The sequence below is a fragment of the Cryptomeria japonica genome, chromosome 2 (assembly GCF_030272615.1).
Source record: "Cryptomeria japonica chromosome 2, Sugi_1.0, whole genome shotgun sequence".
NCBI classification, from domain to species: Eukaryota; Viridiplantae; Streptophyta; class Pinopsida; order Cupressales; family Cupressaceae; genus Cryptomeria; species Cryptomeria japonica.
The window spans coordinates 428,853,333-428,880,763 of NC_081406.1; the positions used below are offsets into that span (position 1 = coordinate 428,853,333).

General features: G+C 36.6%; 1 protein-coding gene across 4 annotated transcripts in view; it reads right to left on the reverse strand.

The window, feature by feature from the left end:
• Positions 1 to 27,431, reverse strand: part of LOC131062016 (chloroplast envelope membrane protein) — a 226,372-nt gene that overhangs the window by 173,833 nt on the left and 25,108 nt on the right. For 2 of the 4 annotated variants that reach the window (XR_009110644.2, XM_057995869.2), the window contains exons 2-3: positions 18,882 to 18,950; positions 18,047 to 18,240 (exon numbers count right to left, since the gene is read on the reverse strand). Coding sequence is in view for 3 of the 4 variants with exons in the window: in XM_057995869.2 (XP_057851852.1) it covers positions 18,047 to 18,240; positions 18,882 to 18,950 (263 nt within the window). In the remaining variant the exon portion in view is untranslated. Of the gene's footprint in view, positions 1 to 18,046; positions 18,241 to 18,864; positions 18,951 to 27,431 lie in introns of all 4 variants that reach the window. The other 2 variants (XM_057995870.2, XM_057995872.2) reach the window with 2 other exon arrangements.

Here is a 27,431-nt window from a genome sequence, read left to right on the forward strand (position 1 = left end):
CCGATGCAGATGCGTGAAGGACTTTTTGATCTTCTCCTTCATGCCTCGGTAATCAAAATCTACTCTTGGCTTGAACCTCTTGAGTTTTATTTCCTGCATCTCGATTTCCATGGCCTTAGCTTTGGTGGATGTAATGAGGGAATAATGGCCAATTTTCAAAGGGTTGTTTGTAGAGCTTCCCACTCCAACCTTATGCTTAACATATTGATGTGCATGAACAGCCAAGATCTATCTTCCCAACTCCATAAGAATGATCTTATCAGTTGGATATCTAGAAAGCATTTATTTCTAGCCGCTATAACATCCAACTCTCATGTAAGTGAAAATTGGGAATTGAAGGAAGACATAGCCATATTCATTCACCTTCTCCCAAGAAGCATTTGATACTCTCCTGTTTTTCAATGTCTTATCAAACAAGCACATATAATGACCAAAGAAAGCATCCTGGACCCTCCTGAAGTGCAATCTGCTCGGACTCAAAGGCAATTGGTCATAGTAATCCAACACCGGTATAAGCAAGCGATCACCCTTGGTAGAAAGACCAGGAAAGTGTCTAAGTGATGCTGCTATATACACCAAATATGAGTTCATGTAGAACTTCATGGTCGAAGGAACTGCTGCAAGTTGTTCACAAAGGGTATCACTGATGATTTCACCCCAAGAGATGTGTTGAGACTGCCTTATGAGCATGATGAACTTATACATACATGGTTCACAAACATTAGAATGTTCTAAACCCATCATCCTACTGAGAAGAGTGATTGTATCTCCAATTTCCCACCTGAAATCACTGCGGTACAACTTTGTCCATCTTGTAAAAGCAGCCTGTGGCTCACTGATCCATCTATTAATATGGCGTTTGCAATCTTTTTATCTTGAAGCATAATACTCAGCTGCACTATCTTTGGAGATATCTATGTAAACAGGTGTTGGTGGTATTCTGAAAACCTTCTCAATAGTATCCGCATCAAGTCGGATTATCAATTCTCCATCATCATTCCTGATAGTTCTTGTTTCTTTGTCAAAATGATTGGCACAAGCAAAAACGAACTCAGGTTCTAGGGCAGCCACTGGAAAGGAAGAAGCATGGTGAATGTGGCTATCCAACAGGCCCTGCATATTGCTATCCTTGGGATCCTCCACCCATTTAACAAACTTTGACATGTCAACATGCCCTATTTCCGTATCTTTGATGTGCTCCATGGGAGTGGAAACTTGGGATGGAGACATTTCATTTTGGTACTTATCATATTTGTATTTTGTCTTATTTTGAGAAGAGGAAGGTGGTAAATCAATCATCGAACAAGAGCTTGGCACGCTGCAACGAAGATGTAGAAGTGTCAAAGCAACATCAAGATCAGACGAATGAAACATGTTTCTTCTTCTCAATGGGAAAAACTCTATCCCTCTTGAGAGGAAAATGGTGAATAAATAGGATCACTTAGAACTTGGCTTTTCGTCAATTTCGGATCTTGAGAGACATGTTACAAGTATGCAAGTGGGGTAATGTTGATGTGTTTTTCGTGCACATGCGAACACAGAATAAAATACCTAAAGGTACCTTATCCTCTCTTGAACAAAGTTTCCCAACTGCTGAAGATCTCGCCAAAGGATCAATCGAGGCAACTCCAAGGTTCTTGTATGTAGATTCTCTACGTGTGGATAAGTTCTTCGTAGTATGATGTGATTTTGCTGGAATCACAAGCGGACTTACGTTTGACTGCCTGAACGTCTGATTTATAGATATTGCTGGAATGTGAGATTTTACTGGTCCTAGATTTTTTTTAAAAAAGAAAAAGGAGAAGGGTTGAAACGGGATCTATTTCTAATACTAAGAATGTAAGAGCAATGAATGACCTATGATGAAATTCTAAGTAAGTCTTGCTTTGACATCCCAGGACCATCTCCACAAGGTTAGTGCGATCTTCTGAGGAAAGCTTTATGATATTCAGATCACCACTACAGGCATGGACACCATCAGGCTGATGCATATCAATGTAGAAGCGACAATTGAAGTTAAGCTTAAACTGAATGATTCCAGTTGACTACACAAAGCAAGTCTGGAATCAACAAATTGCTAGTAGTATGGATATACAAATTTCACCATCGATCATACACATTTCTTCCACTCATCTAATAACATGAAATCAAATTTGAGAAATATAGAGACAATGCAAATTGTTGAATCGACCGACAGAATTCACCATTTCTTCAATGAAGTTTACAAGTCTTTTTCAACAACATCTTGGCAACAATCTTTGCCTTCTCTTTCTATTCTACTCTACCTTTTTCCTACTCTCTGACTATTCACTACTATCTATTCTCTATTAACCAACTATTAACTATTAGCTAGCTATTAACCAACCATTAACTATTCACCTTTACAAATGAGGAGCGAGGGCTTATATAGAGAAACCCTTTACAAATAGACGACTCTGATTGATTTAGAATCAATGGCTAGGATTACAAGATAGAAACCCTAATTAGGGTTTGTTACAACAAACTTCCTTAGCCAATTAGAAAATTACATTCCAAGAGTGAAGACCAATAGGAAGCAGGGTAGGTGCCTCGAAGTTTGTGTCGCCTCCGGTAAATTAGGTACATTGAATCTGGTCATGCTGAGGTGGACCAATCCGACTGGAGGAGTGATGACTGGGATGCCACCTTGTCTAATACTTGTAACTTGGTTGATGTTCAATTTGATGATGCTGAGAAGCTAACTTTAATTAACTCTTCTGAAACTATCTGCTTCTTCAACAGACCCTTGCTACCGACCTTGGTTGATTCTCCTCTGTCTTTGATGTGTTTGATGAATGGAGTACCTCTCCTTGACTCCCGTGTGTCTGATGAAGTTTCCTGATTTTCAAGTCATCCTTCTCCGGAAGTACACCTCCACCTGGGAGTGCTGGCAAAGCCTTTCTTGGTCATCTTGTGATACCTTAGTGTGGCGAAGTGAAGGGCTTTGGAGATAGCTGCCAATTCCTTGAACACCTTGAGTCTTTCGATGCTTCAAAGCACCTTGAGTCTTCCCATTTGCCTGTGGAACGTCCTTGACGATGATGGAGCGGAAGTGGTCGTCCTTGATGATGCTGGACTGGAAGAGGTTGTCCTTGATGATGTTGGATTGGTTTTCTCCATCTGCAAAATAAACCAAAAGGTGATTAAGTACATATGACTTATTCATTTCAACAAAGCATTTTCACCTTAAATCATCAACAAGAAGACTTTAAAATAAAGTTCGTGCAAAATCCTTCCCAGGGACAGGCCCTATAAGAATTTCGCCCTGGACCCTTTGGAAGGGTCAAGAGCAAATTTTGCTATTCTGCCCAATTTAGACCTCTTTTCAACATTATCTCACAACTAGCTCTTCGCCTGGCCCAAACAAGGTGAAAAATAGGAGTTTCAAAAGATTTCGCCCTGGACCCTCTGGAAGGGTCAGGAGCGAATTTCGTATTCCAGGATAATTCTATCACTTGTTTACTCCAAAATTCCTCCCAAGGCAAACATATGATAGCTTTCCTTTCTCCAGAGCCTAGGGATCCATGCTTTGACCTTTATCATGAGCAAGTTAGGTGATGATGAGAATTTCGCTCTGGACCCTTTGGAAGGGTCGGGAGCGAAATTCCTTCTTTAGGTCAAAACTCACCTTTGTTTCATTGACAATCTCTTCTAAGGCAATCTCTAAGGTCTATTCACCTTGATCACTAACTTGGCTCAACACTATCTTGAAGAAAACATGACATTTTGTGAATTTCACCCTGGACCCTTTGGAAGGTTCAGGAGCAAAATTCATGATTTGCTTGTTTTCCTTCACCAAGGTCTATCTTTTTCACTTTCTATACTTGGACTCTTATCCTTGGATCCTTCTCCCATGTTTGCAACATTTTGTTTGACTTCAAAATGAACAGAAAAGAGAATTTCGCTAGAAATCATGGCCAGGGACAGGACCTATAATGGATTTCGACCTAGACCCTTTGGAAGGGTCAGGAGCGAATTTCTTCCTCTAGCCCAAAATCATCATTTTTGGAGACAAAAATCCATTCAAAAGCAATCTCAAGGGCTTCTACCATCTTTGTCTAGGCCTGGCTTGGCACAAATATGAAAGGAATAGGTGGATTTTAGAATTTCACTCTGGACCCTTTGGAAGGGTCAGGAGCGAAATTCATGATTTGAGCTTATTTTCTCATTCTCACAACTCTAATCCACCCCAAAGACCAAGGATACATCGCCTCACTCCTATCTAGGCCATAAAAACCAAAAACTTAACTTGATTTGCAAGGAAAATAGGTGATCCTAGGAATTTCACTCTGGAACCTTTGGAAGGGTCAGGAGCGAAATTCTTGATTTGGCTCAATTCCTTCATGTTCACGGATCGCCAGCAACTCAAAGTTTTGCTCAAGGACTTCTCCAATCTTACCCCATCCTAACCCACACTTGACTTAGCATAAAATTGGGAAAAAAGGGTAGTTTTGGGGAATTTCGCTCTGGACCCTCTGGAAGGGTCAGGAGCGAAATTCAAGATTAGGACACAATTCCATCTCCTTCCCTTGCTATGCCATGATTCTCACCTTTGGACTCCTTCTTCATCAAGACAACACTTGTTTGACCCCCAAGAAGGCTTGGAAGGAGAAATTCGCTCAAGACCATGGCCAAGGACAGGACCCATTTCGATTTCGCTCTGGACCCTTTGGAAGGGTCAGGAGCGAAATTCATGTCCTAGCTCAAAATCATCATTGTTGATGGCAAAAAAATCAACTCCAAGGCATGCCAGGGATCCTTCTAAGCTCTATTCATCTTTATCCATGCTTAGCTTGACACAAAATGAAAGGAAAAGGTGGATTAGTGGAATTTCACTATGGACCCTTTGGAAGGGTCAGGAGCGAATTTCCTTTTCTAGGACAAAATCTTCACCTTTCATCGCTTCCAAACATTCCTAAAGGCAAAACATGTCCATTCTTCCCTTCAAAATGCCTTGGATATTAAAAATTTGCTCAAACAAGGAAGAAAATGAGGTTTATTGAGATTTTCGCTCTGGACCCTTTGCAAGGGTTAGGAGCGAAAATCATGTTCTAGGCTTGATTGTTCATTTTTCCAACTTTAATCTCTTCTGGGAGGCAAACATAGACTATTTTCCTTGTATCTCCACCAAGGTCCTGACTTTGGCTAAGGGGAAAATGAGTGTTTTGAAGAATTTTGCTCTGGACCGTTTGGAAGGGTTAGAACCGAAATTCAATTTTTAGGCTAAAATCCTCCATTTCCTCCACCTCTAGTCATTCCCTTAGGCAAAAACATGTCAAACACTTCCATACATGCCTTAGAAACTAGGAATTTGGTCTTGACAAGTGATAAATTCAGGTTTGAGGGGATGTTCGCTCTGGACCCTTTGGAAGGGTCAGGAGCGAAATCCCTACTCTTGGCTAGTTTCTCACTTTCTTTCATCTCATTCTCCTTCAAACTTGAACAATTCAACTTCCTCCTATCGCCATCAAGACAATCCACCATCCAATGGCTCCAAGCAAGGTCAAACTAGGTCTTTAAGGCCAAAACAAGGCTAAATGGAGGATTTCGCTCTGGACCCTTTGGAAGGGTCAGGAGCGAAATTCTCCTCCCAGGTATATTTTCGCCATTTCAAAGTCTCAACCTCCTCTCTAAGGCAAACATGCATCAAAACCTCATCAACTATGCCTCAAAAGTCCAAAACTTGGCCATATGAAAGAGAAAAATAGAGGAAAAGGTGAATTTCGCTCTGGACCCTTTGGAAGGGTCAGGAGCGAAATTCATGCTTTAGACAAAATCCACACTCTCCAACTCCTTCAATCACTCCCTAGGGCTAGAACATATCAAATTGCCTTTACCATGCCTAAGCAACAAGGTTTTTCAGTGCAAACAAGGGGAAAAAGGTGACTCCTAAGAATTTTGCTCTGGACCCTTTGGAAGGGTTAGGAGCAAAATTCACCTTTTGAGCTAATTTCTCACTTACTTTCTCCTCTTCATGCCTTGGACAAACTTCATTAGGCTTCCTTCCATCATGATCACATGAATTTGCTCTTCAAGTTGACATCTAGCCCAAGAATTTGTGAAAAAGAGGGTTTTACATGAATTTCACTCTGGACCCTTTGGGAGGGTCAGGAGCGAAATTCAATTTTGGGTGTAATCCTGACTTCATCTTTCACATTCCTTCACCTAAACAAGTGCTTTTGCCTCTACTCAAGTCTGGAAATGAGTTAGTTCATGACCTTGGGCAATCTAGAGGTGTCCTATAGAGGAATTCGCTCTGGACCCTTTTGAAGGGTCAGGAGCAAAATTCCTATTCTAAGCTCAAATCTCCTTCAAACTTACTTGACTTTGCCTTGGACATGATCCTAGACACATTTCCTTCCATGTCTTTCACCAATTTTCTCAACCACTCACTGACTTCCTCGAACTCAAACGAGACACAACCAGCAAAACTAAGCCTAAGGAAGACCTTGAAAGAAACCCTAACTTGGAGCATCCACAGACTCATCCTAGCTGAAGCAGAGCCTGCTATCCAGCGATCCCTCTGACAGCACTCATCATGCAAAGGCTAATAGACAAAACCTTAAAAGACCAAGAAAGAAAACCCTAGAAAGCAAAAAGTAGGGGTCCCCATTTGCAATGGGGTGATGTGTGAATACGTCACTACAGGTAAGACATATTCGCAATCGGGTTTTTAAAACTCGAATGCAAGTATACTTGTAATAAGAAAATGAAAGGATGTGTGAAAAATGGAATTTTGACATGAAAAGATAATGAGAATGGAATGGGTGAACAATGGTAATGAATGCGGATGAAATAGGAAAGAATTTTGAAAGATCATCTCTATTTTAACCTCAAGAGAATGGGAAAAACCTTCACTTATAATCAGGTTTTGAAAACCCGAAATTGGAAAGACAAGCTTTTAACAACTTTGAAACTTGAAGTTTTGGCAAAAGATAATGAAGTCTTTTCAACCAAAGGGGAAAAACTCACTTTTTCATCTTACTTGCAATCGAATTTTAAAAACCCGAAATGCAAGTAAAGAGGGAAAAACGAAAGGGGAAAGACAATGCAATCCTTAAATTACATTCAAGACTTGGAAAGAAATGGGAAGATCTCTCACAGACCCAAACTAAAACAAAAACAAAACATACATCTAAAAAGATCAAACAAGGAATGAAAACAAAAAGAAAGGAAATGAAAGCAAAACTGAAAATAAACCTTACCTTACTTGATCAAGATACCTTTCCAAGAGATGGAACAATCCTTGAATGGATGAACCAATTCCATAAATAGAGAATAAAACCACAAAACCAAAACCCTTTCCACGTCCAAGCAAACCTCGGATTTCAACCGAAAGCACTAAAAACGACATTCAAAAAGGAGAAAGAATCGGTCAATATTCCTATCAAACCCATGAATGCAAGCAAGAAGATAAATCGTTTAGGTTATATGAACCAAAACGCCTCCATACAGGCTATAAAAACAGCTTGAAAGGAGAAGAAAAACGTGACAAAAGATGAGCAAAACACCTTCCATTTGGCAAAAACGTGGTCGAAGATGCAATAAAAATGCTTCAAAAATGACACGCCTCCCTCATTCCATGAATTCCTCCACAAAAATCGAATTCAAACTCCTCCAAAATCAAACTCTTTGGAAAGAAAGGCAGGTCGGGTTCTTGGTGGAAAGCAACAAGTTTATAATGCAAGCAAAAGACATGAAATGGGGTTTGTGAGAGAAAAGAACAAGAAGACATGTCAAAATAACTTGTAATAGGGAAATAAAATACCCTTTACAAGTTTTAATGACTTAAAAAAAAAAACTTGCCATAGGGAAATAAAATTCCCTATACAAATGACTAAAAACATATAATAGGGGAAAAAAATCCCTATTACAACTAAAAAGCACTTAAGTAGGAACTTTTAAAAGAAATTACAAGTTCTTTTTAACTTATAATTTTAAATTTAGTTGTAATATATCAAAAAAGTTCCTACAATGACTTCAAAGACATAAAACAACAAAGAGGAAATAAAAAGCAAGTTACAAGTTTAAAAATTACATGAAGTACACTTGTAATTGACTTAAAATTTCCCTACAACACAAAAACAACAAAAAAATAAAACTTGCAATCTAAGGAAAATTTCCCACTTGAAATTAGGAAGAAAAAACACAAAATTGAAGGAAAAACATAGCAAACAAACCCAGAAAGCGATGAAATTTGAAACGTGGATCGAGGATGGACTAAAGATTAAGGCAATCCAAGGGCAAAGCAAAATTTTACCTTGAGAAGCGTGCCTTAGAGTAAAAATTTTAATTTTTGACAAAAAATTTAAAAGGTTGTCTTATTTTTGTAAATACAAAAATACGGACAACAGTTCCCTGATAGGACTCATTTGTACATAGTTAGAATAGTTTCTTTTGTGTTTTAGTTTAGTTGTTTTGCTAGTTTAGTTCGTTTTTGCTTTCTTAGATTAATTTTCTTGGTTGATTTGCTTTCATTCGCCTAGTTTAGGTTTCAATAAGTGGGATTCCCATTTGCGAGAAAAGTGATGTTGCATACGAACACACTTCTGACATACACTACTACATTATATCCTAAGTATTCCTTCAATAATCATTTATGGAGAATCTTAAGAATCCTAGATTAATTGTTTCTAAAGTATCTTAAAGTTAAGATTAGTACTTGACTAGAAAGGGAATCATGTATTGTATCTCGACACTAAGTCTTTCAATTATCATATCTTTACACTTAAATGAATTCTATGAGTCAATATGGTTTCCCAAGTGAAGTCATGGCAAATACAAAAAGAAAAAAAATCACCAAAAATCTTACTTCAATGCCACTATAATACTCAAGCCCATGCGAGCTTCATTGCTTGCAAACCTAAGTGTGGAAATATTTCAAAAGAAAAAGAATATCAAAAAAAGAAATGAAAAAAGGAAAAATGAAAAAAATCGAAACGCTTGACTTTGGGTGTGCGGGAATCTCTATAGGTGTACCCTCAATAACAAAGAAAGAAATTAAATCGCCAAAAGTAGAGCAATCCCCGTGAGATTATAGAGATGACCTTGCCGGGGCTATGGACACTCGCTAGCAGCAAGGCTCTATCCAAAGATGCTTTTGGAGTTACGATAAAATGCACACACAACTGCACAGTTCGCCATGATGGAACCAAAGAGTCATATTGGTCTTAAGGGATGGGAATAAATACATATGCACACACTTATAATTGAAGGATGAAAGATCTTGATACAATTTAGGATTCCTCTTACTTTTAGAGTACCCTTCTTAGCCAGCGGGTAAGTTAGTTTTGATTAATTTAAGATTTCGGATTTGAAATGGATTTTATTTTAGGAATGTTTAGGAACATTCCTCACGTGGAGTCGCCAAATGTTGTGACCTAATTCACACATCGCCCCATCACAAATGGAGACCCCCTGTTTTTGCTTTTTTTTAGGTTTTGTCATAGCTCTACATTTTCATAAATCTTCATTTTGAGAGAGTTTAGAGTTAGATTTTTGAGGTCATCCGAGCCAGATTGAGAATATATGCTCAATTGAATTTGAACACTGCCAAAGTGTTCAGAAGGTCTAAAGGCCGAAAATCGCAATTGCTTTGAGTCATTTTTTACAACCTCCTATTTTTGGAAATTTTTTGCTTTTTCTGCTTTTTTCTGGTTTTTTGAAACTAGCATCTGGGTTTTGTTCTTTGAGCTATTTTATTACTACCCATTTTGTCGGAATTTGAAAATATCTCCTCTAGATATAAAAATCAGGGCTTCAAAAATTTTGTTTTTTTCTGAGATTAGGGTTTTGTTCTTTAGGTCATTCTTATCCTGCCCATGTCTTCAAATTCGAAAAATTTTGCTTCCAATTGTAAAAAAGCAAGGGATTTAAAATTTTGTTTTTTTTCAAAGTTAGGGTATTGATCCCCATTCCAAATTATACCTACCCTGTTCTCAGATTTTGAAAATTATGTCTCTATGGATGAGATTGACCAGATTGTGTCCACGTTCATCGAATATCAAAAGAAAAGGGTGCAATCCTAAAAATAGCATCTCGTGCCACTTGTCTCCTTTGTAATTGATCTTTGATATTATTTTGGGAAACCCTCATTAGGGTTGTGTTGTTTAGATCTTGACCGTTGATCTTAAATCGATCTCGGCCATTTATTTCTCTTTCAAAACTCTATATAAACCCCTCTCATTCCCTCATTTCATTGTTGTGGAGAGTTTTATGAGATTGTTGCACAGAGCTATTTGAGTAATAAAATATTCATTATCAGTATTGTTTTGAAATCTTTTTATTGCTGAATGGTTGCATGGTTACATACTCTCTTCAACAAATAGATTAGATTTGTTTAAGTAATTTTTTTCAAGTTGTTAGATGAATGATAGATAGTTTAGATAGGTTGAATTGTGATGTCCCCAAGTAAATTAATCTATTTTGAGATAATATTACTTCTATATTCTAAATGAAAATTTAAAATAAAAACTGAAATTAACAAAATAGCTTAATTTATTAATTGATGAATTGAGTACATATTATTAGTGTAGTTATGTTGACCTTATTACTAATGCAATTTGGAAAGGATCATGATCCTGAATAGGTTGCTTTGATACCTCAGCGCAACGTCTTCCCTTAGGCTTTTTGGATCCAAACCCATACCTATTTTGGAATAACACCCTCAAGGGTTTTCTAGGGTCACTGATCTCTACCCATCTCGGGATAGAACGCTCGATAGTTTTACACAGGGCTTTCCCTATCCATCCATGCACCCCCTCCTGGATTACATTAATATTAAATAGGTAATTGTAGTTTAATTGTCACTTATATATGTGTGAATTGATTATATGATTTGATAGATTGCTTAATTACCAACTTAAGAACGTTGTCGATTGATTAAGAAAAATGGATTGTAATTGCAATCAATTATGAACTCATACCATAGACATGTTCTCTTGCCTCAGAACATACATACCTGCTTAAGGCCTAAGCAGAACTGGAGGTATAGGACGGATGCAAACTGTAAATTCCTCAGCAATTATCTCCCTGCTCCATTTTCCGTAATCCCCTCTCGTTTATCATGATGACCCTGTTTATACAACATTGGATGGATGCCTCTGTGGTCGTGACTTTTGTGAATAGTCATGTTGACTGTATATTGTTTCATACTTTACACCGCATCAGCAAATCGATGGATTATAACTAAGCACTTACCATAAGTCGTTTCACGGAAACGATTATAATTGGTTCTTAATCGACAATCGGTTATATGTGGATATTAGCCAATAAAGCGATATTAGTGTTTACGGATTGATAAACATATTATATAATACAAATATATTTCATATAAACATAAACATGTGTATGAAGTAGCGTCAGATGGCATATACGAAATATACCAACAACATAATATATTTATTATGGTAATAATATATTAATTCTAAGTAGAATAAATATATATATATATTAAATTCATGTATACATTTTCTACTGTAATACATTTTATACAATAAGGTATGTAATTTGAATATTTGGGTAGGGATATCACAGAAATCTCGCTCATACTTTTGTTGAATGAATAATTTCGTTTAACATGCAAAGTTAGTCTGAGCTTTTTGTGGATGTTTAACTTCTACTTAGAATAATATTGTTTAATTGTTGGTATTATTCGAAAGTGTGAAAATTATAAGCACAACCTTAGAAGATTGCACCCGCTCTGAGTAGTTGTCCAAGCATGGAAAAACAGAGTGTCGTTACTAGGTTTCATCTAATCTATACCGTCTCTTGAGTTCATAGGAATAGCTTAGAAGTAGTATAGAATCCCTTAACGTTCATCCTTTTTTATCTTTTTAGAAGTCTTAAATCGAAAATCCAAAAACATAGAGCATAAATTGTTAAATCTGCCTAAGTTCAACCTGTGAGTGATACTACTTAACAAATGTAAGTCCCCCTTGAGATTTTCGGCACACACTACCAAGCAGCTATCCCACTAAAGTGGTTCGTTCGCACATATAGACCTTGGAGTCGCCTTGTGGCTTTTCTCGCAATCTTGGCACAAGTAGTGATTTTGTTCAGGAGACGATAGAGTATCCTTGTGGTATTTTATTCTAAGTGTTTGGTACATGATAAAACGTACACCAACAAGACCTCATAGAGTCAAATTCATTTTCCCTCCAACTTGGGCACCACAAATGGGTAAAATAAAAATAACTTTTAATGAATTACCACAACCCCCATCTTGGCATCAAATTTGAGTTACCAATTTCAAGTCTAGCTTGGATGCCAAAAGTAAGAAATATATTATTTTTGCATAAGGTTAATAAAATATTCGCCCAAAATGCCGTATGAAAAATAATAAATAAAAAACCTTAGTCATCTACAAATTCCCAGAGAAAGGTATATTGAACGAAATTGCCGGAAAAAAGCCATCAAACTGCCAAAAACAGTAAGTCCAAAAATCATCTTCAAAGAATTTGCATGGAAAACCACGCTGGAGTTCTCAAAAAATACAAAAAAAACCCTACAAAGCAAACAATCGTCACAATTTACTTAAACTAGTAAATTCAGAAATCTTCTCTGATTGGAATGCATGTTATACCATCCTGAAGCTCATGAAAAACCCAAAAAGAATCCAGAGAGAAAAAAGCAAAACACTTGCAAACACCCCTCGGAAAACCATCCTGAAGACAGAAATCCTAATTTAGTCTCTGATTAGCCTACGGGTTTTCAAAATAGTCTAAGACTCCATCCATCAGTCTAGAATTGAGAAGGGGGTATTACATAGCAAGACCAGTACGGAAGGAAGTGTGGCAATCTATACACAATGAACAGCTAGATAATGCGTACCCTCTCCAATAGTCGTACGAACTTGTCCTCATTTTGGAAATTTAAAAATGTGACAACCCACACAAATTTTTAATTAAAATGTGTTGTTTTTGTCTCCACAACACATTTTACGAGGTACAAAACTCACATTTGTTAGTCTCAAATCATTGGGGGGTGTCTTTGCCATCATTCTCCAAATTTTGGCGAGTTTTGGTGTTCTTTTTCCTAGCCTTTTGTGTAATTTCAGGTTTCAAAGCAGTCACTACAGGTTGAAGATTTTACTCGAGGCATGCTTCCCAAGGCAAATTTTTTGTTTTTTGTTGAACTGGACTGATCTTCGGTCCATCTTCGATTCACGTTTCAAATTTCATCGCATTTTGAGTTCGTTTGCAATATTTTTTCTTCAATTTCGACTTTTTTCTTCCTGACAGCAAGTGGGAAATTTTCCTTTGATTGCAACTTTTAATTTTCTCTTGTTTTAGTGTTGTAGGGAAATTTTAAAACATTTACAACTGCACTTTATTGAAAACTTGTCACTTGTAACTTACATTTTATTTCCCCCTTGCTTTTTATGTCTTTTAAGTCATTGTAGGAACTTTTTGGACAAATTAACTTGTAATTTCTTTTAAAAGTTCCTACTTAAGTGATTTTTAGATGTAATGGGGATTTTATTTCCCTATTACATGTTTTATGTCCTTTAAGTCATTTTAAACTTGTAAAGGGGATTTTATTTCCCTATTACAAGTTATTTTGACATGTCTTTTTGTTCTTTCTTCCCTAAAACCCGAAATTGCTCAAGTGAAGGAACAGTAATACAATTTAAAACTTGTAATTTAAAACTTGTAATGGGGTTTTAGAAACCCGATTGCATCTTTGGAGGGCACGTTTTGCTTGAAGTTGAAGAGGAAGAACCCGATCTGCACTCTTGCTCCCACAAAACCGATTTTTGTGGCATTCTTCCCTTGAATCCATCCCACATTTTTGGTATGGTATTGAAAATCGTTAGTTCTTGCCACGTTTTTCAGACTGGACGGTTTTAAGAAACACGTCTTGCATTTATTGGAGACGTTTTTGAATCCGTTTTTGCTGGTAATTGCCATGTTTTGGAGCATGAAATTCGCCACATTGCAAACACGTCTTGCATTCTCCCTTCATTTATGAGTGTTTGTAATCAAATCTACTTCTCTTCATACCGTTTTTGGAACAGGAGGTTAACAAAATCCATTTTTGGCCGCCAAGGGTTTTCAACGTATCTACTTATGGAGCATTTCAATTCTTCGCAAGCTCATTTGTTTTGGTCTAGGGCATTTGACCAAGCAAGAATTTGGGTTTCTAAGTGATCTTCCAAAATTGATAAGTTAATTGCAAAGCAATTTGTGAATGTCCAAGATTTTCCCCCTTTTCATTTTTACTTGTATTTGGGATTTCAAAACCCGATTACAAGTAGCTTTGGTAATGTTGTCCTTCCCTTTGGTAAAAAGAGTTAACCTTCTTTTTACAAAAATTACAATGTTGAGATTTTTTCGCATTTTGCGAGTTGCCAAGATGATAATGTCCCTCTCCATATCTATACATGGTCATCCAAATTTGCCATCTTCTCCTTCATGTCAAAATCGCTTTCTCGCCATTTCATCCATTCATTTCACCTTCATTCATTTTTCCCATTTAAAGTCTACTTGCAGTAGGAATTTTAAAACCCGATTGCAATTGTGTCTTCACTTGCAGTCAGCCTTCCAGAACCCGAAATTGGTCCAAAATGCACTCAAAAACACCTGCAAATGAGTCTTAAAGATCCAATTACAAGTGCAAACATGTAGTTATCCATTACACATATGAAGTTGCATGTTTGTTCTCCGCAATTACAAGTCAATGCTCTTCTTTTTCCACACATGTAATGTAGTATCCAGAACCCAAAATTCACTTGTGAGCCCATATTTGCATTAATTTATTCCTTCCCATGTCAGTCTTGTTTGCACACACGACCTACCAAATCAATGAATTAAGGCATGGACCTTATTTTGCAAGCAGATTTCAAGATTGGAGGATGATACAAAGCAGAGATACAACAACAATTCATGGATGCAAATTATAGAATGCTTTCAAGACAGAGAGAGGCTTCTTACTTCAGCCTTGCAAAAGACTTCCCTCCTGAAAAGCTAGTGCTACCCCAAGCAAGAAGATAAAGTTAAAGTTCATTGGCCAATGACACAAAGATCATTAAGGATGTAAATTCCCGTTTCCGGTTCAAGATGTCTTCACCGATCCAGAATACTTCAGGTTCTAGCATCCTGAAGCAGTATGAAGATCATCACAGACAAAGGATAATGTAGTTAGAGTTGTGTCTTCGAACACATAGAATAATCTCAATTGTGTATTTGTAATTTTGTTTTGACAAGTTACATGTAAAAACAAGTTTTGTAATTGCAAGTGTCACTTTCACTTGCACTTTTGTAAAAATGTAATTACATGTAAGGCAACTACAAGTTGAGTTGGATTAGAACTGTAATTGGAATAAGTCATGGTGGTTGAGAGAATTTCTCAAGTTAGTTAGAATCCTCCCACCTTTTTCTCAAGGCTCCTCTCCTATAAATACTGAATGAAGGGAAGTTGATGCCTTATTTCTGGATCAATCTTCAAATAAGCTTTCATGCTGGCATCAAGATCTCCTTCCACAACTCTTTGCTCTTCACCTCCATTGATAAGTGCTTGCTTAGGTGCGAACAAGGGTTGTGTGGGCTGTGTGAATCTGTTACTCTGAGATTCGGAACCATTGCCTTCTGGCCCATTGTTAGATGCAGATTTGCCGATGATGTCCTTGACTCCTTAACTGTCTGTAATACGTGTTGAGACATGGACCAGCTAGGACTCGAACCTAGGACCTTCCATACGCTGTTGGAGTGCTCTACCACTGAGCTATTGGCCCCTCTTGGACTAGTCCATCGTCAGTCCGAGTGTCGCTTATTTCCAACACCAACACCCCCCCTTAAGCCACACCTCTCGTGTGCTTGGGGCTCCTAGCCTGGACCTGGCTCTGATACCATGTTGAGAAATGGATCAGCTAGGACTCGAACCTAGGACCTTCCATACGCTGCTGGAGTGCTCTACCACTGAGCTACTGGCCCCTCTTGGACAAGTCCATCGTCGGTCCGGGTGTGGCTTATTTCCAACACCAACAATACGGTTTGCATCAACTGATTGTTCTGCTCTTGTTGCTTATTCATTTGGTCTTATACCTGCTTCATGAAATTGATGAGTTGCTCATCCCTCTCCATCTTCTTACCGCTGCCTCCGATCCTTGATGCTTCTGCAACTGCCTTCTTTCATTCTCTTTTAAGAGCGCACTGATCTCTTTGACTCAATCGCATAACATCTCCACAAGCTGGCAGAAAAATTGGCTCCGATACCATTGTGATATGCTAAGATAAGATATAACAATATTCGGTTTCATTCAAGAATGAAATACTTGATTACAGAATTCGCAATTCAAGATTATGTCAATATGTTGCCAAAATTGAATGAAGTTGTAGCAAGCATTCACGAATTTGTCTCAGGAGAAGCTACGCAGCCTAAGCGTCGAGGCTGAGCAGCTACGCCCTCAGACCAATGCAAAAACGTTTTCTCAAATCCGTCATACCCCAAATTGAAAGAGTCAGCTCCCTTAAATAGCGATCAAAGAGCCTCCTAGAGTCGGCCACACACAACATAAACACCCAATTCAAAATTGAAATGGCACTGAAATAAAGGTTTATTTAATTAAATAAAAATTAGTGTTTAAAAACACCGTTAATTAGGAAGCTGGGTCGGCCCAGCTAGTTGGGGATATTACATGACCCCAATGACTCAAAGAAGGTGGGAGTTCGAATAGTTATGAGGTGATTGACTCAAATAACATTGATCCATATAGTGACTGTGTTGTCCAAAATTAGGACCTTGTATTTGCAAAAGAAAATATTGCTAATTTTGAGAGGCACACAAAGGAGGGTATAAGTAGATGTAGGAAGAATTGGATTGGATGACATCATAGTTGAGGATTATGGTGATCCTAGGGAGTCATCATTACCTTCTAGTTCAAGGGTGGAACAGCAATTGACTGCAAGAAAGAGGACTCCAACCATCACTAGGATGTCTACAACAAAGCAAAAATTATAAATTGTTGTAACTTGCATACAATTGTATTTTTTTATAATGATTTTTAATCATCATGAAATTCATACAATATCCCCAGATGTTGTATTTGCATGTTGGCGCAATAATGCACTTATTTTTTACTCAAATCTAATAGAAAACACTTCCCCAACATTCTACATACTCATTTCATATGTTTTGAAGACTTTAATTTGCATGAGACTTCATCATTAAATGAATTTTAGTATTTTTTTCACTACCCAATTCTTGCCAAGTCATGAAGTCTTATTCAAAATTGTGTCTACCAAGTTTTGCCTAGTCATGAATTTTAAAGCTACATATATTTTATGAACGCCCAAAGCAAAATGGCTAACTTCCAACAGTAAACACTAAACATGAGTTTTTGAGAGGCATATTCATAAACAACAAAATCCATAGTCCCACAGGAAAGAAAAAAAAGGGAATTCCAGCAAAACCATGGGCTCAAAGGGGTATACTTCCCACAAAATAGCCTATCAAATTAGATTTCCCATACCACTAACAAAATGAATTTACCGCATCTAAAAGAAGTATGTTAGTAAGAAGAGGGAGAGAGACTTTGCCTTCGCCATTTTTCCCTCCATTTCCTTCAACATCATTTATAATTTTTCAAGGTTCAGCCATTTTGAAGGAATTGCCACCCAACGGCAGTAGCTCTAGTGGATGATTCAAGAGATGTAGCCAAAAAGTATTGTGCAGAAAACTGATAAAGAGAAAATAGAAATGGAAAGCACTAGATGTCATAGGAAGCGTTCAAAAACCCTAGCAAACTAGTTCACCAAATTTTATCTCCTTATCTTTTACTTGTTTCCTGATACAATGATGATGATCTTCTATATGTTTCATTTTTTAATGGAACCCGTTTTCTTTCTTCTACTTAGATTGTCAAATTGTATGCATCTAACAGTTTCATTGTAAGATAGAAATGCCTGGGCAAAATGCACCTTTTTAAAGGTAATGAATAAAACTGAAATAATTAGAGAATAAGCATAAACTAATTATGTAAACATGAAATTGTTATTTATGTACACAGGAAATAAGGTTGTCCTCTTACGCTTTGTGCCGCATATGCTCCCAAAGCTCTTCCTCCGATGGGAGAGGAGCCATATGGATCTCTGCTTCAAAATGCAACCTTAACTTTTCCTGTTTCAAAACCTCAACCATGTACAGCTTTTGATCTTTTCTAACATCGAGTAACTGGGCTGCAAATGGCACAAGCTCCACATACCTGTTGAGGGAATGTATTCTCTTCAAATCAAAATAAACTTATTGTCATTGTACAGAACAATGACCATGGATCATTATCGTAAAACAAAATTAACCTCAGAAAACCATCTTATTACTGAAGCAAGTAGGAAATGTTAGACAGAAAATCTCAAGTACTACATGCCACTGAACTAGAATTATACAGGTACCACCTAAACCAGATACCAAATCAGTAAGTGAACAATTCACCTCTATTGCTTGTTGTCTAAATAATCCAAACGATAAAGATTTTGTTATTGTTTTTGATGCTGTACTCTTTTTTTCCTTTTGTTGCATAGGACCCAGTTCTTTGGAAAAATAAAGGATCGAATTTTTCAAAATCCTAAAAACTTACCAGTAAATATCTAATTGTATGCCAATAGAAGATAGAATTAGCAAAAATTTGTGTAAACATGTGCTACATGTTCCACTATAAAAAATCTATTAAGAAAAGCATATGAAATAGCAACTTCTGCATGGTTTTGATTTTAAACCTATTAGCGCAACTCAGGGAGTAATTAAACCTATTTGCGCAACTCAGGGAGTAATTAAACCTATTTGCACAACTCAAGCATTACTGCCTATAAAACTCTCAAGATATCAAAATAACTAGAATTATATTGTAACCTGTTTAGAAATGGTACCATGACATAGTCATGAAAAACAAAACTAACTGCCCACGGAACAATCACCAGCAATGCAACAAACTTGACCTGCAAGTTGAAAAAAGAAATGTTAAAGTAAACTGTAAAACTAATGATATCATTAACTTAGATTATAAGGATTATTAATAAAATTATACATGGAACATCAGCTTCACCATAATAACAAGATTAATGACCCTAGAAGCAAACCAAGTTATCTGAAAGTTTTTGATTTGAAATTTTTAAACAAGCAGCCCAGCTAGTCCACAATACATTCGTTGGCATTAACTTTCATATTTTTAAGCAATAATTGATATCTTGAAGCACATATGTATTACATTCCCAAATTGCATAGTACTAAGTGGGCACCTATTAGCATTGCAACCTTAAATGCTCATTAATTATATTGCTATTTTACTCCTTATGAATTGTATTGGTGTTTTAGGGAGTGTCCAAGCCAGTTTTGTGTATATTAGTTGTAGAGGTGTCTTTATTGCTGCATGGCATGTAGATCATCCCCAAATGAAAATATGAGTATTAAAGTAAACTGAAGAGTTGATAAAACAATTTTCCTCAAAAATAAATTTAGAGAATCAATTAAGTTTATCAATGCAGGTAAAGGCCACAGAAATAAAAACACCATATGTATTTAACAGATTTTTTCCTCTTTTTCCAACATTTTTAGCCCTAATGGTAGGAACTTACAAGCAGTGATGAATAAGAGTCAATTGTAGAGTTTATTTGTCCCTCAAACAAAAATCAGTTGGTGATACTGTAGTTGTGAAAACCACAACTACCAGAGGCTTGCTCAAAGATAGGATCAAGAACAAATAAGAAACAATCAAGAATTTTTATGAAGTGTAGTAATTAAAATTTTTGGTGCTGGGGTGCATCTTTATACACTAGGGGGGTTTAAGTATTTAACTTAAAACGTAACAAAAGAGGTAGATTGGAGGTTTGGAAGGCTGTAGGTCCAATCAATGACAATATATATCAATATTATTTTCAAATATTTATAAAAAACATTAAATAAAGTGTCCAAAATAACCAATACTAACTAATGCCCTCACGGCGTAGTCCATGGTTAAGTTGTTGGAAAAAACAAATAATGGTTGCAGATTTGTACGCCTGGCAAATACTGCTAGCACAGAGCAAACCACCAGCCTAGGGGCTACAAGGGAGATGCCCATGAAGGTGAAAGAACCCTAGGAGCTCTATTCCTAATTTCCCTAATCAACAAAAAAACCTAACTAACCTTTTTGCATTTTTTAATAGTTGGAGAAATAAAAATACAATATTCATGAATTAAAATTCCAAAGACAATATGAGCCCAAGCCCACAATATGCAAATATGGCAATATATAATATCATAGTTGAACTACTCGCCAAAAACAAAAGCTCGCCAAGGCCCAAAAAAAAAACTCGAGAACTTAAAAATTTGCTTAAGTTTAATTAGAAATGCATTTTTTTTGCAAAATTCAACAAGGAGATGCATCCAATGAGTCAATAAATGAGTACACAAAAGAAACAAGCTGAGTCTAGATATATTTGATTGATTTAAATGCAAATTGGGTACAAAATGGCATCCTCTTGTGGAATGTTGATGGCTGATTGACTGAAACAAAATGAAATAGCAAATTGTTTTTGTAAAACTAAAAGTAAATACTACATCAAAACATTTTACATCTTCCTCTTCCTAGCTCTAGTGAAAACTAGGGGAGAGATAGAACTAGAGAGTCTAGTCCTAGGAGTCCGATGTGGCTCCTCCACCTCGCCAAAATGAGGTTGAGGGTAGCACCCCTCGCAGGGGTCTAAGGGTGAGAGAGAGAGAGAGAGAGGTAGAGAGATAGGTCCAGATCTTGGAGGAGAGTGGAGAGAGGAGAGAGTGAGATAGAGAGTGGTTGTCATATCCCCTCGTTGATCATTATATATATATCCTAAATGAAGTAGTTATTATTAGTAATTAATATAATAATTCACAACGAACAATTATTTAAATTTATTAATATTTTTATTTAATTAATATCATATTATAAACATAATTTATATATTATAAATTATAAACATATTCCTAAACGTAAACACAATTTATATATTTAAAATAATTAAATAAAACAATAAACTAATTCCGAGAATATAAATACAATATTAGCAGTAATTATTTTTTAAATTTATTAATATTATTATTTAATTAATATCATATTATAAACATAATTTATATATTATAAATTATAAACATATTCCTAAACGTAAACACAATTTATATAATTAAAATAATTAAATAAAACAATAAACTAATTCCGAGAATATAAATACAATATTAACAGTAATTATTTAATTAATAATTTTATATTAATTAAGAAAGAGTAATTATTATCAATTATTAATATATTTGGGATATATTATCTGATCACTAATATATTATACAGACTTGTTAATTGTCTAAAAACAAATCAGGGTGAAATAATTATAATGAAAAGGAACCAACCGATGAGTATTAAAAGACACGTCTATTGATAAAGAACAATCTGCAACATATTAAGAGGAAGAGGATGTCAATCCTAGAGGGGCATATAAGATTTTGCTTTCAATATTGAATATAGATCTGTAGTGCTCAGACGAGCCACAAATCTACCCAAGTAGGGACGCATGATTTAAAGGTATTCCACATCAAAGAAAGCATTGACATTTACTAGAGACAATTTATCTAAATAAATAATAAATTGTGCCATGAGACTTCGTCCAATCGAACAGGAAGGGACAGGCAGTAACATCTTTGTTCTCGAGGGTATGCCTAGGGGATGTGCTTAATGCGTATGCCATATATATGAAGCCTGATAATGTCAGTATGCAGAATCTGATAGTAATATTAATATAGACTGCAATAAGTATGAGTCATATTTCATTTTACATATAATGGCAGACATGTCAGATCTGTCTACCTTTACAGCCATAGTTATACTAATAGCTAATATTATTAGGCATCCAACAAGGATAGGGAAAAACCCAGTGATAGTTAGATGCTCGGTAAGGGAAGGAAGAATGAATAAGACGGTTAGGGAGAACGAATATATAGGATCTGCAAACATCGAATGGATGGAATCAGATCAGAACTGTTATTAAGTTAGAGGCAGTGTCCTCCTCGTCCTTAGAGGTATGCATAGGGACGTGCTTAGTATGGATGATTAATATAGAAGGCCGTTGATGTTCCTATGCAGAATTTTAATAATATTATGAACATTAATAATGATATAATAATTATAAATTATTACAATACTATCGAGTAACTAGTCTGCAGTCATTAATAATATCTGAAAATAGAAGTAAATATATGAATATATACAAAAATATAAATACATATATATATATAGAAATAATGCTTTGATCTGACAAATAAATATTAGAATATAAATCTAAAGAATTCTTAAGTTTTTGATTATGGAAAAACAGGTTTTGAGGGGACCCGAAACCCCTTACAACAGGTTTTGGAGGGACCCGAAACCCTCAGATTTTACCAGGATCTGGAACCCAAAGAACAACGCTGCCAAAAAAAATAAACCAAGAAAACCAGCAGCCCAAACAAAGCTGAGCCGGCAAAAGCCAACAAAAGCCAGCAAACACCAGCAGAAAGAACCAGCCAAACACTTAAGATATAAACAAAAAAGATCAAGTTGGCTCCACCAACTAGGCTAAAGATTCAGACTATGATGAGGGTTAGCATACACCCTTAGCCAAACAACAGGGATGTTTCCGGCTCCCTTGACCTAAGACAGAGACTTCAGACAACAAAAATCATGACTAGCCCATAACCAAAAACAACCACAATCTGGACTGGGCCCTTGAAAACTACCAACAACCAGCCAGATAAGAAAAGACAAGGAAAAGGGATTTTGAAAGGCTTCCCTAACCTTAAAACTAGCTTTTGAAATGACTCCCAGAACCATTTCAAAGGGTTTTGCAGTGGCACCCTCAACCACCTTGAGCTGAAACAGAGGCCCTATGAAAGCATCTATCCAACCAAGCTCTGTCGCACTCTCCACCTCAATAGGAGAATACAGAAAATAGCTTGAGAGAAAAGATCCAGCAACCAAAAAATCACCAGCCACAAGAGAAAGGTCCTCCAAACCATGAGAGGAAGCACCAAAAACTCCTTAACCACCCAAACACCACGGAGCCACTCCACCTCCATAGGAAGGCACAACGCCTCAAGAAGAGAACCATGGGACTGAGTAGCAAGAGAAAAAGCCCTCAAAAGGAAACCATTTGTGGAAGCACCGAGGGCCCACATAGAAGAAACGAGACCACCAAAAGTGTTACCAAACTCCAACAACACAGAAACAACCCCCACCTCAATAGGGAGAGAAAAAAGTTTCTTCAGAAGGAGAGACCACACCAACTGCAACACAATACCAGAACAACCTCTGCCCAGCATAGCCGCCTCAGAACAGTAGCACCCAACTCCATCCCCGAAAGATATCTCCATCTCTATAGAAGATAAACCCTTCTTAACAAGCACATAGAGAGAAGAAGGGTGCCCAGAAACGGCCCAAAACCAAAGCATTTCCACCCAAAGGGCATCAGAAGAGCTCCACAAATCCCAACCCGAGATGAGGAAAATGAAAGAAGAAGCACTGCAAGCACAAAATCCTTCGACCCAATAGGGGAAAGGGCGCAAAGAAGGGACACAAGCCAAAGCAGAGCAAAAAGGCCTTACAAGACCGACCCACCAGATAGGAGAGGAGGAGAGAGCTGCCAAGAAATCCCCACTGGCTCCAATCCACTAAGCCCGCAGCTGCAGCAACCCAAACAACTGCCTCAGTGAGAGACCCCAGAATCCAATGCACCAAAAAGAGGGAATGATGGGGGCATCACAAATCATCCAGGTCAAGCCAGACAGCGATGCCCATAGCCAAGGCTCCCAAGCCATTGTCCTCATCATCGTCTAAATCCTCCCCTTCCTCCGCAACAGTCGAAACCCTAGCTCCCGCGCTCCCGCTCCTGCTCATCGTGCGGTGAAGGAGATTCCTAAAGAATTCTTAAGTTAATATTAAGGAAATGACTGAAGTTAAGAAACCAGAAACCATCCCTGATAATACGCAGCTTAATACTGAAATAACGACAGAAGCACAAGCAGAAGCAGTAGCAGAAAAGGGACATGAACAGAGTGTAGCTGAACCGACAGTCAGCAAGGTAGACAGTAAGGATAAAAAAAAAGTTGAAAAACAGAGTGAGCATAAGGAAACAATAGTAAATAAAGGAACAGTCAATGATGGAAACAAGATAGCAGAAGTGGTTAAGGAATCCGGAGATGAGAAGAAACCAACTATAGAATCTCACACTCCACCTAGAATTCTTAAGTTAATATCAGGAAAAAGAATATATTTTCCTGTTAAGTTGGAAAGGAGATGATCCTAATAAGGAGCATTGCAATTGGTTTAGCACTTGCATTAAGAACTATGGATGTAAGATAGATGAACAGTTTACTTATTAATAAATTAATTGATTGAACTATGGAATATCACTGATTTGATTCATGTTAAGATAGAATTGTCTCCTAATCAATTAGTTTAAGTTATAAGTACATAGAAATAGGCTAATTATGGTTAAAACAGGCCTAAACCTAGTAGGGGACATTACAGTGGTAGAGAGAGGCGATAGAGGTGGAAGAGTGGTAGGGAGATAGATAGGTCTACAATTTGGGGCAGATAAAGTGAGTGAGATAGAGAGAGCGAGAGAATGTTGATAGGAGCCTACTGATTACTAAAATTCGACTGTCCGAAAAATTAAAAGATCTTTTAAATCCTAGAATTTGTAAATGTTATTCAATTTTCAATTTAAGATGCAAGTTATATTCAAGGTTATCTTTTCTTTCAAATATGTATTATTTCTTAATACAATGAATCTGATTATTGTCTGGTATGTTGCAGATGGAGAAAGAACATTTATCAATTTCGATGATCTTCCTTCATTTCACCGATTGATATATATATATGCAAACATAGGTGATCAAGCAATACCTTGACCAGTCATGTCTATTAGACATGACCGATCAAGATATTACTTGATCGTGCCTCTTCAAACTGATAATTGGTGTGTATTCATTTAATCATTGAACCCGATACTTAATCGTTGGGTAAGTATTTACCGTCAAACCCAATACCAATCGGTGTGTGAGCGTTTGACATTAAGACCGATACCAATCGGTGTGTTTAGCATTAACAATACGCACAATACCAATCAGTGTGTTAGACCCGATACCAATTGGTGTCTTGTGCACTATGTTTAGTAACTGATGTTAATCGGTGTTAGTTAAGAACCCGATTGTTAATGCAAGATTATATTTATGAATCGAAGGATACGATTATAGTTAGATCGTGTATCATGTTTGTAAATGTTGTTCAATTTACAATTCAATATGCAAGATGTATTCTAATTTTATTCTTTATATTTATGTATTATCTATCTCTATTACAATTCTGACTATCTTCTTTGTTTGGCAGGTAAGAGGAGTATTTATCGATTTCAATATCCTCTTCACAAATACCAAATGATATATATATGCAAGAGGGGAGGATCAAGCAGTGCCTTGACCGGTCATGTCTTATGGACATGATCGATCAAGACACTACTTCATCGCACCCTTTGATATATGTTATCAACCGGTGTTTAATTATTTACCAACCCGATATTAATCGGGGTTCACGCAACATAGTGTATATGCCAATCGGTATTCACGATGGTGTTGGCGTGGCATATTAACCGATGTGAATCGGTGTCTATGTTAACCGACACCGACCACTAACTAAAGGTTATATACATTAAACGGTGCATACTTTGCAACCCGATAGCAACTCGATAATCATTATTTTATTTGCTGGGAACACATCCGATATAGATCGGGATAGATGGTTAACCCGATAACTATCGTTGATCACCAATGTGCCATGCTATAATATGATTATCAATATTGATATAAATGAGGAATGATTATCAAATAAAATAGCTTGAAGTTTTTCTTAATGGTTTAATCGATAGGATAAATGATTGAATGAGAGACTTCATTTATCTCTCATTCAATCATTTATCTTACCGTAGCTACCATTTATTAACAATGTTCATAATATATAATAGCTGAATCATGATCATAATCTAATGTGTATATATAAGATAACTGGAGTCTTATCATAGTCTATCGATGAGATAGATGATTGAATGAGAGACTTCATTTATCTCTCATTCAATCATTTATCTTACCGAGGCTATCATGTATTAACGAAATTTGCATTATAACTCCTACAAATCTAAAACCACTCTCAAACATCCTGCCAATATATACATGAAATATAACTTAAAGTATTTCTTATACTTAAATGTTATATTTCATGTATATATTCTGATGGAGAGAGTGAAACTGACTTGAAAAAAACAAATTAGATAATTTTTTGACATGTTTGGTTCGTTTTTTTTTATGCAGCAGAGTTTTTGCTAGAGACTCACTAAGTTTTTGTAAAATACTCACCAAAAGCTCGACCAATTTTTCCCAAAAATTTTGTGAGTTTTTGTGCGAGTTTATGGCGTAAATACTCACAAAGCAAAGAAACTCGCAAGTTTTAACTCACCGAGCACTTTGCGAGTATTCCATCTATGATTATAATATAAAGAACTTCCACCTTTCACCCTACCAATGTACAGCCCTCAAGTTAACTAAAAATGTGTAGATCACTAATCAATTCCCAAGAGATTTTAGTTGTATACAAATATGATAGGAGGAAGATGTCGCTGATCTAAAGCAAATGTTTAGCAACTCCCTGATTGAAACATAGTACCAAACCTATAGATATCTCCTTCAAACTATCTAAAATTTTGTTGTAATCATTGTATGTGAACTAGGTGAGCTAATAAATTAAGTTAAGGTGAGGGCATGAAATTTTTAGGATAAGACTATATAGAACCTAGATTCTAAACAGGGATGCATCAAGTTGCTAAAATAATAAAATAATAGCTACCAAATAGCCAAAATATAAAGAAACTAGTGGTTAAGAATACAATAAGACCTAAAATAAGACCATGATAGCATCATCCTAAAGTTTTGAAAAAGACATGTCATACCTTAAGGAAAAGTCTCATGTTTCTCAAAAGACCAATAGTGAGACCATTAATTGTCTCTTTATAGGGCATGATAACAGGGGAGGGAGTGAATGTGTAAAAAATAATAGTATTTCTACACAAAGTACAATTCATCATTGGGGGTTAACAAATATAAATATTAAATAATAATCCCATTTTCCCCTAAGCTACAAGTAGTTTGCTCTTGTGCAAAAGCAAGGTTGTAGAGTACCAAGTACAAGCATGAAGATAAATGAGTGAGGATATCATTCATATACCTTCTATTAAGAGAAGTTGATGGATGAAATGAAGTCCATGCTTGCCTAGGATATAAACTCCACGGTTCATTTCAACCTCCGACTCTTAACAACTTGTGGTACCTAAAATGAGGACAAAGCTTGGAAAAAAGGAGGTCCAATACCTTAATGACCAAAGCCCTAATGT